This window comes from Tigriopus californicus, chromosome 1, assembly GCF_007210705.1.
Source record: "Tigriopus californicus strain San Diego chromosome 1, Tcal_SD_v2.1, whole genome shotgun sequence".
Lineage (NCBI taxonomy): Eukaryota > Metazoa > Arthropoda > Copepoda > Harpacticoida > Harpacticidae > Tigriopus > Tigriopus californicus.
Window position 1 is genome coordinate 5016928 of NC_081440.1, and position 14254 is coordinate 5031181.

The 14254-nt window shown below is 41.1% G+C and overlaps 1 protein-coding gene across 2 annotated transcripts; it reads left to right on the plus strand.

Moving 5' to 3' along the window:
- Positions 1–3066: 3066 nt before the first annotated feature.
- Positions 3067–13542, plus strand: LOC131881584 (polyamine-transporting ATPase 13A3-like). 2 transcript variants are annotated; one of them, XM_059228501.1, is made up of 20 exons: positions 3067–3536; positions 4542–4692; positions 6044–6211; positions 6276–6572; positions 6843–6977; positions 7047–7113; positions 7850–8004; positions 8123–8258; positions 8321–8478; positions 8737–8925; positions 9290–9499; positions 9573–10256; positions 10320–10501; positions 10562–10811; positions 10875–11098; positions 11177–11328; positions 11394–11566; positions 11646–11805; positions 12083–12150; positions 12377–12516. In XM_059228501.1, the coding sequence occupies exons 2-19, from the start codon at positions 4654–4656 to the stop codon at positions 12106–12108; spliced, it is 3405 nt and encodes a 1134-aa protein (XP_059084484.1). In that variant the 5' UTR covers positions 3067–3536; positions 4542–4653; the 3' UTR covers positions 12109–12150; positions 12377–12516. The 2 variants fall into 2 exon arrangements, with proteins under 2 accessions (XP_059084484.1, XP_059084476.1); XM_059228493.1 differs by lacking the exon at positions 12083–12150 and having other exon boundaries at positions 3070–3536; positions 12377–13542.
- Positions 13543–14254: the final 712 nt, after the last annotated feature.

The window sequence follows — 14254 nt, forward strand, 5'->3', positions numbered from 1 at the left end:
TCTTCTACAAGTGATGTTGATCTGGATTTATTCGATTAATAAACTTGACTTTAGCCAAAAAAAGTACGACGTTTGGTAGGTTTCGACCTACCGAGTAAAAATCAAATTTAACACCTTATAGAAGTATTCATATTATACCTATAAGCAGGTTTTTTGCCCGAGCAATTTGATTAGTATCGTTCAAGGAGACTATAAGCTTGTCAAATGCAACCTTGTTTCGTTCTATCTTACATCTTTTTCAAAAACCTACGATTGATTGTTGTCCCGAACTTGAAAGAGTAGGCAGAGATAAAAAAGCGGTCATTTTTGTGATTGATTTAGATTAGTTTATTTCACAAGAAACTTAAAACAAAAACCAATATTTACCCAAACAAAAATTTACTTTTCTCGTTCATTTTAGATTTCATGAATGAAGTTATTGTATCTCGAAGTAAGTAAACGAATCCATATAAAGCGATATAAAACTATGGGCAAATGATTCTTTATCGTAATTGGCAATGACATCGATTTTGTTAAAAACCAATGAATTGACCGAATGTGTGGACAATGTTTCGGAAATTATGGCCTAGATAAGTCGCAACAGAAAGACTATTTCGCTGTAATGAACATTAGCTCTACATTTTCGTCAATTCCTATACGTTTAGTTTCAAATCTTGCAATAAAATGAACTGATTTGGTCTCATTTTTTTTAAAGATTGAGATAGGTCGTAGTGCACTATAAAAGTTGGATCTTTTCTCGATCTAAGATATACTCCTTGGCTTGAAAATAACTGGGCTCTGGCCACAGTTAGCCGTTTGAGCTTTAGAAGTAGGCTGGAACATTACGTAGATGCATCTATATTCCTCGTTGGCGACCTCAAATCCTCGATGAATTGTCCCATGCACCTACTCCGAAAGAGCTATCAAGTTTCGATGATCACACGCATATAAGGAAATCTTTTTTATGTTGATTAAGAAATTCAAATGGATTTGTAATCTTTTTCATAAACAATGAACAGGCAAGAAATGGTAATTGGCTATTTTGGCAAGAGGAAATCATTTCCAAAAGAGAATCCGAAAGTCTTTCGATTTAAACACCTAAGACCTACTTTTTTGAAAAGCGACTTTGGTCTCGGAATTGGATCTTTGGCCCGATTACAGGACCAAAAATTGTCTCAGGAATCTGATAGAGCAAGATGAATTGTCACATTCTTAAATTCACTGGACATCGTAAAATGAAGTTTTCAGGAGCATAACTCAATAGACAGTAGGCTAGGCTCAATGCCCAACATATCACAGTCACTTTCAAAACTAAATATAATCCCTTTTTTTATTGGTGGGTCGAAGAATGGCCTTCATATATTCTAATTTGCCGATAGGCTGTATCATAGCCTGAATCAGATTGTTTTATGCGAGGAAAATGCGCTAACCATTTCCCAGCGTATCCTCCCTGTTCAGACATTTTAGAGTTTGTAAGGAGATTACCCACCCTCTTAGACGGGAAATTACGGCTAAAATCTATCTAAGAACCAACTGATTCAACCATCATCTTCATCCAGTTATTTTATCACCCATGCTTTGTATGATTTAAGTTGTCATTTCTGTAATATTTAAGGAAAATTTTCCTTAATACCAAAGGTCAAACCACTTGTTGATTGCTGAGGGAGTATTTAAGTTATTTGGCTGATTCAACAACTATTTTGATTGTATTCTCAAGAACATCACTGAGAGTAAAAAGGTTAAGAAGGAAGCATGCTCAGGGCACATGAATTTTGGGTGTGAAAAAAATCTTTCACGCAACTGTGGATAGGATCGTTCTTCATTGAACAGACCCAGATAAGGTCCCAAGCATTAACATGATTTAGATCTCATTGTACTTTCTCAATATAAAATTTCATCATGCTTGCTTCTATCCATAGCTTTACAGAGTTCACTTTAGGTTCCTTTAATTATTACTATTATTCTTTTTTGCGACAGATTTGTCGTTGGACTATTGGTAGAGTTACAAGTTAATATGATGACATTTTTTTCCCTACTACGGTGTCTTCTTTATGGAAGTGTTGGGTTAGGACGCCGTTCGAGGCGTCGTGTCCATCTACATATTGTACTTTAAAAATAACAAGAAGAATAGATCAGTTAAAAAATAGATAGAAACATCGACAGAGAAATAGATGAATAGAAATATAGATCAAAGGAAAAGATAACGTAAGATAGAAATAAAGATGTATGGAAGAGATCATTCATAGACTGAAATATAGATGTAAGGAATGCATTTTGGATAGATAAAAATTTAGAAGATATAAGGAACAGATTAAGGATAAATAGAAATATGAGTATGAGGAATATATTATGGATCAATTGATAGAAAGATGGGTATTTCAATCGATATTTAAGATGTAGTTGATTTGGGAGGAGTTTTATTGTTTCAAGAGGATAATAACATTATGCTATTAGTACCTTACTAGTAATTAGATATGCCTTTCCCCACCATAACATGGTTCTTACTTGACGGTGCTATTCGCCGTTGAAAATCTCCCCTATAAGTGTACCCCTTGATTCCCAAAAAATGTTTTATGATTCTTGGAACACATGAAATAAGCCATGATAAGGAGTTTCTTCTTCAATGAGATGCATCATCTTCTATTTTGGGCAAATAAACAGAAGAAAAAGTATTGGGGAATGAGACACCAAAGGCTTCTACCGTTGCTTTGTTGGTCACATGTCTGTATGGCTACATACCACTGAAGAGACGCGATCCGTTGACCCAAGGTTTCTTGGAGGATGAGAATTGACTGGCTTGTTCACATGGTTCTTCCTCCAATCACATGTGCCGTCTCCAAGAGGCTCCTCCTTCATCGTTGAAGGCTCAAACATCCCAAACGTCGAGCTTTCTCTTTGGCACGAAACCTGGTGATCCGTTAGCGGCACTCACAATGCTTTCGAATTGGATTCCTCCTTTTTTTGCCGGGGAATGGCGACGCTTTGGCGGTTGGGGAGCCAAGCCACGCACCTCTCGGTCTTTGTCGAGGAACTTGGATCCCACTCCGAAAAATGTGTTTGAAGAATCTGGCAGTTGTGGTCGGGGTCGGCTCCAGGGCTCTGGAAGCATCTGGGACCCCGGCCACACAAAATCCCAAGTCCTTAAGGTTCTTCCAGAGGGGCCTGGTTATCCTTGGAGGACGAGGGGGAGGACGAAATGGCCTTCAAGGTCCTTGGAGTTCCCTCCAAGCCCATCCTAAGCGATACACGGCCCCGACGTGAGAAGCAAGAGACACTAGAACAGGATTGGAGGAGGCTTCTTCTTCGGCCTCTTTCTTTCTCTCTTAATCGGCCTTGAACAGGCCTAATAGGTAGAACAAATCATGTAGGGGCAGAAGGAAGTGTGGAACGAACTTGTGAGTTCGTTCCCGGAGCCTCGACTTGGACTTGGTTGGTTTCTTCCCTCATCATCGACAACACGATAGATAACAACACAACTCAACCATCTTGGGGAAATTTGATTCGAACGCGGAGGCACTACTTCTTTGGGCTGGAATGCTTTGGGCGACAATCCAAACGTGAGTACCTGTTCTTGTCACGCGTACCGGGGCTCTAGCAATAGTGTATAGGTAATCCAGGTTAGGGACGAGTTTAGTTTTGTTTTGTACGACAGTGTTTGAGCCGAGGTCGTGTAAAGCATCAAGCGATCAAAACCACACGTACGAGTAGTTACACTGTACTGTAGATTCGGCTGTTAATACCTGAGGGTATGTTAGTTCTGTGCAACACGTACACTGACAATTGCCAGCCACAATTGAGAAGTCTTACATTTTCTTCAAGGTACGTTATCTGAACTTGCTTGTGAAACTTAGAGTGTAGAAGAAGAATTGACCAGACCAACTGGATAAACAGTAGTCCAATTTACTTTTGAACAAATTCGAAGTTTTTCAAAAAGTATTAAGTGCATCCAGCAATTACCACGTTTAAAAGACAGTATTTACGTGTCTCTTTGACTTTCAAAACCTTAAGATAAAACAAGCTAAACGTCATAAAAATGATGACTTGGTTTGTGAATATGTTTTGCCTGTCCAATTGTAGAGAGAGAAATGACCTTTGGATGGACTAACTTTAATCGAACAAAAAAAATTGCTCGGACGTTTGAAACAATGTCAAGAATTGTTTGCGTCATTTTTGTCTCGCTGCAAAATTGGCATGATTTATCGTGGCACATTTTCCCGATAACTCCTTCAGCAGCTAATCTAATGAGTAAAAAGCCACAAGTTGTCGAATAGACTCTAAGTATTTTATTTAGTATGAAAGCCCTCATTTTTCAAAAAGCGAAAGCAAATCAAATCGTTATTAAAAGAACAAAAATAGTCACTTGACATTATCAACAAAAAACAAAACTTGCCTCATCCAAGACAGTTCATGCAACTCTCAGTGTTTATAATTGGGATTCTTGAAATTCATCTTCGAACACAGTAAGAACAGTTCAGTTTCATCGTCCAGTATCAATGTCCTTGCCGAAAGACTCAAAAGTGTGAAATAACGTCGTTGCTTGTATTGCTTTGTCGTTTTTCCAGTGTCATCTCCAAAGCATGAGACATCAATTACAATTGTGTGAGGCTGGAAAATCATCCTGAGACTCGACATCCAACTTGCAACATTGAAATAAGGACCCAAAGAACAATCAAAATGTCCGGACTCGTGAATAAGGATCAGGCTGACGAGATGGTAAGTTGTCAGTGACCTAGAGGTTGTACGTAATCTAGAGGGACAATAGATTAGTTGTTCCCCTTCCCTTTTGCGTTGACGTCCTACTATTTGTGGAACATTGGAACCAGTCACTTGAGTGGCTTCGCTCCAAGATTCTGAGTGCTAATCTTCTTATGAAACAGCTCGATCCTATTCGAATGCATGGCCAGGCTTTGTATCAAAATGTAAATGGGACATCATAACTTTCGTATTAGTTGGAAGCGAGTAAGAGGATACCACAAAGGAACTTAAAATCAATGGACAGACCCTTAAAAAGGTATGCATGTGGAACAACGAACCTTCACACAAAAGGACGATCGTGAAATGCACCACCTCTTTAATCTATTGGATGCTTAGAGTAGAATCAAGGTTAATGAAATCAAGTAGAGGAGGCTTGATGACAAGAATGTAAATTCCATCTATGAACTACAGGATTTGAATGGGAGGGAAATAAGGAACAAAAGGTCAAAGGAATAAAAGACCGCGAAATTGCTTTCAAAAAAGAATTGATACTTCAATGTGTATCTAAATGTGTCTCCCTAAATGTTAGTATTGACCTTAAAAGATCGCCGCATAATGCACCTCCTCTATTTAACTCAAAATGGCAATATCTCTTACATGTGTGTCATTCAAAAGGGTCAATTAGACTTGTTTTGGTGTACAGTAAAGTCATTATCACTCTTGCAAAGAGCCAAGGGTTGATTAATCTGTATGCACTATCTACTGCTAACCCTTTTGATCTATTTGGCCATGTAAAGCACAATTGAGAAGCTCCATTAATCCATGGGACCCGTTCATTGGCAATCCCATGAGAATGCGAGACTACTATATCTAGTCGAGAAACCCTTCGCTTTTTATCCATTTTCTCGTCGTTGAGCTTGTGATGTGATGTTGTTATTCTTTCAAGTCCCTTTCTCTCGAAAGAGCCTGGAGAACATCATCATCATCATCGTCGTCGCACTAACTCCTTTCACACGCGATGAAGGCCCTTGACAAGTTAAGAGGCGCAAAAATTGCTTCCCCTTGATTGTTTACATAACTTCTTTGAGTCCCGTTTCGTTGAAAGGAAACGTATGTGGGTAGGAGAGATAGAGAGAGTGAAACAGAGCAGAACCAAATTACTTTTGTTGTTCCATCTAGAGCCACTTTCAAGTGGACCGACTCTCATCCGTGCTCGGCTCATTGTGTCGATCCTGTCGGTCCATGGGCTCATATTTCATTGGGTAATTTCGGCTTTTTTGATATGAGACCAAAAATATCAAGGAAGGGGGGAGGGAAGAGAAAAGGCTGTGAATCATTTCAGAGACTTAAATCACACGTTCCCTTCCAGACTGTGGAAGGGTTTGCATTTAGTCCCCTCAAATGTCTGCTCACGGTCTTCACCGTGGTTCTGACAGGTGGGCTGTTCCTCATCTTGTTGACCTGGAGAGCGGACATTAAACTCAATTGTGTCTACACTAAAGTACCTTTGAAAGAGGCCAAGAAGGTTCTCTTGAAGGTGAGACAAGGTCTCTTTTGTAATCCATCCGAAAGTTCATCTTGGACGGCTTTTCTCGTTGTAGGACAAGTTCGAGCAGATTTTTGAGGAGGATGTGGTGTGCAACCCCTCGGGGGATTTCTCCAACAATGCTACACCAATTTGTTCGTTCTTCATCAACAAGAAGATCAAATATGTCTGGGACAGTGGAGCCCGGACTTTCGTTAAACTCAAGAACGTGGACGAGTTCATGAAGCAATCGGATTTCCACAAGTGCAAAGAGGGACTTGGCCAACTCACAGTCACAGACAGGTTGCATGAGTATGGACCGAATCTGATTAAAATCAGTGTGCCACCGGTGCTCTACTTGGTATTCCACGAGGTAAAGGGTCATGATTGAAACTATTATTCTTAAAAGGGACAACGAATACACCTCTAACGCAAAATCATTTCAATGCGGATCAAATTCGAAACAATTTTTTCCTACTTTCCTAAAACTGCAGTACTCATTGAGGCCTCACCAAAGGCGGCATATTTCTCTCTTAGAATTATTTGTCCTCTGCTTCAAGTGCGTTAGATTCAAGCTTAATTTATTTTTCATAAATGAAGAAGAAAAAAGCTTTTCTGAGGCTACATCTCGTCTTCTTTGCAGGCCTTAAATCCGTTCTACTTGTTTCAAGCTTACACAGTTATTTTATGGTCCATTCAAATGTACTGGAAATTTGCTGTTATCATTGCAATAACCTCGGTGCTGTCTGTGACAGCCAGTGTTTGGGAAACGAGAAAAGTAAGATTGGATTGAATTTACTCACAAAGACAAGCAAGTCAAGAAGCCTCTGAATTTATCCCCCTGTAGCAAAATCGAAACTTGAGGGACAAGATGAAGTCCGAATCCTCAGTGTCCGTATTGAGGAATGGAGCCCGTAAGTACCCCAAAGCTTATTTACTTTCACTTGACACAATATGGTTGACAGGATAAATCATTTGGAGGCAGAAATAAATACTCTTGGCTCCAAGTAACCGTGCTCAATTGGGTGACAAAACAACAATAATTGAACCTAAATTGCTTGGAGACCCGATCCAATCCCCTTCAGAGCTGTCGGGTCGCCCATTCTTTCCCCTTTCATTTGGAACATGCACTGAGCTTTATTGACCTCCTCCTGCTCCTCCTCCCGGCGTGTAAATAGTCGTGGGACTTGGGGACCTTAGCAGAACGGAAACGTGGGGATCATGTTGTTCCATCTTGACAAATGGACTTAGTCCAGATGAAATCCCCCCCGGGTATTTACAACCGGACAAATAACATCTGAAGAAAGCGGTAAATGTCATCCGGTAGTTTTCCTCATTTTACGCCAAGACCGGATCAACGAGACGCGCGAAAATCGTCTTGGAAATGAAATCCCTCATCCCCGAGTCAAGGCTGACAGTTGGTGATAAAATGGGACAAAAGATCAATGAGGATTATCCCAAGTTGCTCTTTTCATAAATTCACAGCCGCCTTTCAATGGAATATAATTAAGATCAGCCACCCCTTCCCTTGTCACAAGCAGGCTTCTTTCTACCATACACTCTAAGTGAGACCATGTTCCATCGTTGGAGAAAGGGAATAGTCGACAAAGTCCTCCCTCAGATATGATACCATGAGTGTTCCTATTTCAGAGACCGAATTGTCATCCGTGGCATTAGTTCCTGGCGATGTCATACTGCTTCCAACCACTGGAGGGGTCATGATGGAATGTGATGCCGTTTTGGTGGAGGGCACTTGCGTTGTTAACGAGTCCATGCTCACTGGAGAGTCGATCCCGATCACTAAGGTACGACAGATTTTGTTCAGGACTTACAACGGTCACATGGGTATGGCTTCTTTTCTGATCCGAGATGAGCATGTGGATTTCTCCTGAAATATTTGCCAAAAGTCTTGCTTTTCTGTAGATTTCCATTCCCGATGAGGACACTATCCACTTTGCATACGATCTTCAACGTCAACATGTTGTGTTCTGTGGAACTGAGATTCTTCAAGGCAAGGCCCAAGAGGGGCATTTCATTAAGGCTGTGGTCATTAGAACGGGTAAGGTGAACCTGAACGATATCCGAGAGCACATGTTGGTGATCATAGATTTGTCGTGACAGGTTTCATGACAACCAAGGGTGAATTGGTCCGCGCCATTTTGTTTCCGCCTCCATTGGATTTCCAGTTCCATTCGGACTTTCTGAAGTCAATCTACGTCTTCCTCTCACTTGGGCTCATTGGCATGGCCTATTCTTTGTACATGTGGATCTCAAATGGGGTAAGGCTGGAAAATTGGAAAAAACATCCTTCCCCTCTTAGTTTGTGGTGGAGGGAATGTATGGGAAATAAATCGCAAAATTGACAAACTGTTAATCCTTACGAATCGGCTTTCACTCCGAGCAGACATCAACCACTTCCCCCTCCCTTTTCCTTTGTTGAAAACATCCAATAAATATTGACAGGGTGCCAGAACTTTCACACATCTTGGTAGTGCTATTCCTAATATTCGTTCTTGTTCCATGTGGCCGTTCAATAGGGAACAATTCAAGAGTGCCTGCTGAACAGTTTGGATATCTTGACATTTGTTGTTCCACCCATTCTCCCGGCAGCTCTGACAGCCAACAATGCCTTTGCTCAAAAAAGACTCCAGAAAATGGAGATCTTCTGTCTTCATTCCAATCACATCTGTCTTTGCGGTGGAATTGACGTTGTGGCTTTTGACAAGGTAATAATTGAATCGGGAACCCAGGACGGCTAAAATTAAATCTGGTTTTGAGGCGCGATGCATCCACTCGTACATCCCATCATCATCCAGTTTTGGTCACTTGCTCAATTAAGGTTGTCAGGATGTGCATTGGTCACCCTCACAACCTCCTTGAGTGAGTGATTGAAACATGGAATAAATCCAGCTTTTCCGCCCAAAATTCAAAACTGGACCGGCTTTCTAAAGTCTTTTTATGGTACAAATGAAACAATGAAACACAAAAATTCATGTTCAATGCACACTCAGTGTACACTATGCCTTCATTCATTGCAACTACGTATATGCCTGTTCACCAAAATAGTGATTTTTTTTCTCGTCATTCCAGACCGGAACTCTAACCGAAGGAAATTTGGATTTGGCTGGGGTTTGCGAGTCGAAAAACGCCAATTTTCAAGAGACTCAAGCAGATCCAACTCTACTAGCCTTAGATTCGAGACTCATCCAGGCTATGGCTACATGTCACTCTCTAATTGAACTCAAGGGAGAGTTGACAGGAAACCCTTTAGATGTTAAACTATTTGATGCCATTGAATGGGTAAGGCAGTTATTATCCGTAATTTGGTTCCAAACGCATCGGTTATTTCTAAGCCTACGTTTTTCATGGATAGGAATTAAAAGAACAACACAATATGGGAATAAACCCTGACTACGGAATGGCCACACCCACTCTTGTATCTCCTCCTAAAGGCAGTAGAAATGGAAGCGGTCACATCAAGACAGCTCCCTCCAATTTGGAAATCGCTATCCTCAAGACCTATCCATTTGATTCTGCTGTGCAGAGAATGACCACGGTCACGAAAAAGAAGGGTGCCCAACAATTTGATGTGTACATCAAGGGAGCCCCAGAGAAGATCGCTTCCACCTGCAAACCTGAGACAATTCCGACAGATTTTTCGAGCACATTGATGTGGTACACGAAGCAGGGTCTACGTGTCATTGCAGCAGCCCATAAGCCATTAAATGCCAACTATAAATGGAAGGAAGTCGATGATCTCACACGTTCGGATTTGGAACAGAAAGCGGATTTTTTGGGATTGATCATCATGCAGAACCTTGTGAAGGCCGAGACCTATGCTGCAATTAAGGAATTGCACGAGGCCGATATCAACACGGTGATGGTCACTGGGGACAACATTCTTACGGCTATTAGTGTAGGTCGCGATTGTGATTTGGTCAAACCAGACCAAACCATTATTCGGGTAGAAGCCGAGTTGAGTCCCAATACCTACACACCTAGCCTCAATGTGGCATATATGTTGGAAGAGAACGAAAAGTCCAACATTGTCCATGACGTAAGGTCATCCTTATGTATTTCTTGTTATTAACGTAATGAATTGCTTCTTGTGCTTTTCCAGTCAAATTTCATCAAGTCAGTCCAAGAAAAGAATTACGTATTTGCTTGCGATGGCAAGACCTTTGGATTGATTCGGAACAATGACAAAGCATTGCTGGATCGTATCGTTCAACGGGGAAAGATCTTTGCTCGGATGCTGCCGGAACAGAAAATCCATCTGATCGAGTGCATGAAGGATCTTGGGTAGAAATATCATCTTTATCTTTTGTACGTGTCACTTTTACAAAGGAGTTATTTCCTCAGCCGGCAAGTGATCATGTGTGGGGACGGTTGTAATGATTGTGGAGCTCTGAAGACTGCTCATGCTGGGATCTCACTCTCCATGGCAGAGGCTTCTGTAGCAGCTCCCTTCACCTCACGCAATGTTCATATTGGCTGTGTCCCATATCTCATCCGGGAGGGCCGTGCCACCATGGTCTCAGCGTTTGCCTCTTTCAAATTTGGAGTTGCATTTTGTTTCACCCAACTCATCGCAGTTCTTATGATCTTCTACGTAGGTCTCCCCGTGGTTATAATTAAACCCTGTTCAAAATTGAAGGGCTTCCATTTCTTCTAGATTGGCACTGAACCAAGTGATAATCAGTATTTGGTGGTGGACATTGGCCTGGCCGCTTTACCTATCATCATGATTGGGAATTGTGGCCCTCATGAGATCCTGATCAAACAGAAACCCATGCGGCACCTACTCTCATTTTTGCCCTTATTCTCGGTCATTTCATTCCTATTCTTCCAGACACTCGGCTATGTCGGAGTTTGGTTCTATGTTCAAATGCAATCATGGTAGGATTTAACCTCAATAGCTTACAATACTACGACAGCAGGGCTGAGTTGTCTGACTTTCTAAATGAACTTGTTTAGGTTTGTGCCATATAAATTTGAACCGGGACTTTGGCCTCCAAATCCCAGCTACGAGCAGACCTGCATATTTTTGTTGTCCTGTTGTGCGGCTGTGGTCGCAGCTATAGTTTTTTCTAAAGGATCTCCCTACAGGAAACCTCTGCTCACAAATGGTAAAAGAGAATTTATTGATCTGTATGGGAATTGTCACTTCATACACCACGCATTGTTTCCATAGGAATTATGGCCGTTTGGACGATCGCTGCGGTAGCTGCCACTATTTTTATGTCTCTGTACGAATCTCAGGATTTCGCAGAGCGACTAAATTTCAAGATTCCTCCCAGTATGGACTTCCGCCTTGTGATTGTCGGAGTTATGGTTTTCAGTTGTATTTTCTGTTACCTGTGGGAGGTGAGAGAGGCTGTTCGATAAAAGGCTTAAAACACCAGAAAATGCAATACTGATTTGAATATGTTCGTCATCTCTCTAGATTTATTTTATCGATGGGGTCCTATTTGCCAAAGTGCTGCCTTGGTACAAGATTCATATTCGAGGTCCTCACCTTCCTTTCGAAAGATTGGAGGAGGAATTGCGATCAAAAGCAGGCTGGCCTCCCATTGGAGATTGCAAAAACAACGAAATCAAAATTGGTAAGAGAGGCTTTGCATGATTCATTCCGTTCAAAGCTTACTGCACTTCAGAGAGGCTAAAATGCCACCACAATGTAAAAGCTTTCTTTCTGAGCGAAGCTTTTCGTATGCTAACGATGCTTCTCTCATTCTGCATGAATAAAGAGATAGAATATCTTCAGTCGAAATCTTAAATTGCACTACCATTTCGTTTGCTCTTTTTGTTTGGTTCCAAGATGACGGAACACGTGCTTCAGTCAATCACTTTTGATTTGTATTATATTTTTCCAATTCACAGCTTTTGACGAGCGAATCAGAGTTTAGTTTTGACAGAGAGACTCTTAGCAATCGATTTGAGCGATAAAGGTGAGTACGTGAGTGGGATCTACCAGATCTACCAGAGTGAAATTTGGGCGGCATGGTTTGACTCACCCTTTATACTAAAATGGCTTTGGTGTCGTTATTCACACTTCTGTCGCAAAAATATGTTTTGTGATTTACGTTTCGGTGCTTTTACCTCTTTGAGCACTTCTCCCGGTCTTGTTCCTTCGTTTGAATATTGACAAGCACGATTTCACGTTTCTCGTTTCAGCTGTTTCCATGCAATCCGGTTCCTCTTCCTTCAGGGTGACCACTCCTACTACTACCACAACCTCCTCACAAAACAAAAAGACCCCAACCAGCAGCCATCCAAATGAAATCCAAGGGGGCGTGGCCACTCAGATCCGCCATGCCTCCCGTGAAGTCACGCGGAACATCAAAAACCGTTGGTCAGCCGGATCACCCCAACAAGAGGAAGAGCACCACCTCCTAGGGGCGACTGAAACCCCCACAGTCACTCCTCGTCCGCAAAGAGCGGCTCAAACTGACAAGAACACGTTGCCCCCTTCATACAGTCTCAGTTCGATTGATGACGCCACCCCTAGTTCGTCTCAGTTGCAAAGGGTTATCAACAACACCCTCCTCCCCGCCCACTCCCATGAGTCCAAGATGCTTTCAAGCTGGGACCAGCACCAACAGGCGCAGCCGCAAACACAGCATCTATCTGGCTCGACAGCTGCGACTGGATTGCTCGGCTCCTCAGCGGACAAAAAGGAGACCATTTGCTAGTAATGGGTCAACCATCTCCTTTCATTACATCTGCTACATCTTCTTGCTCACCGTAGTTTGATACTTTTAGCTCACTTGCTTTTTCGTCTTCGGACTTCTTTCCCTCACTTCATTTTGAAAGTGTTTTCTTCCTCAAGCCACATTCTTACATCCAACTTTACATATTTTGTCCCCGTTTCTGTACTCTTTAACCGCGATTGTCTCTATCATTGCGTTTTCTCAGCAAATTCATGAAATACGTGCGTGACCCTGTCAGTAGATGTATATACATGATACAAATAAGGTAACTTTGTGGATACTGTTAATGAATTGTGTAAAATAATCTTCTTGAGGGGAAATGAGTGATTCTTGCACTTGTTTTCAAAAGGCATGAAGACAAATATTGCAAAGGCTTGTAAAAAAACTAGTTCTGTTGTTTCTCCACCACATTTGACTTGATTCGTATTATAGACTAACAATGAATGTAAACGGACTCTCATTGATCACAATTTCGAACTGCATTTTCGTGTTAATTGTACATGTCTTTTGAATATTCTCTAAGCTTAAGGATTGATGATGATAATTACAGAAACCCTTGCAAATCTTGAAGAAAATCGTTTATGAAAGCTTGCTGTTATTAATAATAAATAAGGTATTGTTCCAATTGTACCTCTGTCTTCTGATTTTTGCTGCATTGATTATATATTATTTGTAATATGGTCCACCCCGGCATCAAACAGGGAAATAGAGCATGGGAGAAAGAGCGAAAAAACAACGCCGCAAGGAAAAAAGAGACAAGCCTCAGAGAGGAACTCGACTTGCTCACAACATGGCTCAATAATGAAAATGTTAACAATTGCTTTTTTTCCAACGTTATGCATTTTCAAATATAAAAATGATGATTTAAGAAATTAGGATATTCTGCGCCCATTTGTAGAAAAATGTAAAATAATCTAGCACAACCATGTCAAAATGGGAGAGTTTTGTATTGGGTGAGTCTAGAAACATTTGGAAACTACAGAGAGCATTCAAACAGGTATAAAAGACATCTTATACCAAACCGTTCAAAGAGATTCCGCGAGCATTTAGAGCGTCTTGATACCCTCGAGAATCACGCCTAGGTCGAAAAATAAAATCGTCATTCTTTCTATCATGTTCTATTACCCAATATATAGGAACTAGTTCATTCATGTTATAGTAAGGATTAATCTTTGTTTGTGGTCAAAAAAGCTCACAACGATCATAGCACAGAAAAGTCGAACAGGCAGCAACCTTAGTTAATAGAAAAACGAAAATACCATCTCTGGCGCTTGATTATGCATACCAAAAAGTTGGAAAAGGGATTGAGATTTGGTAGAATTAGTTATTCGTCAGTTCAAAA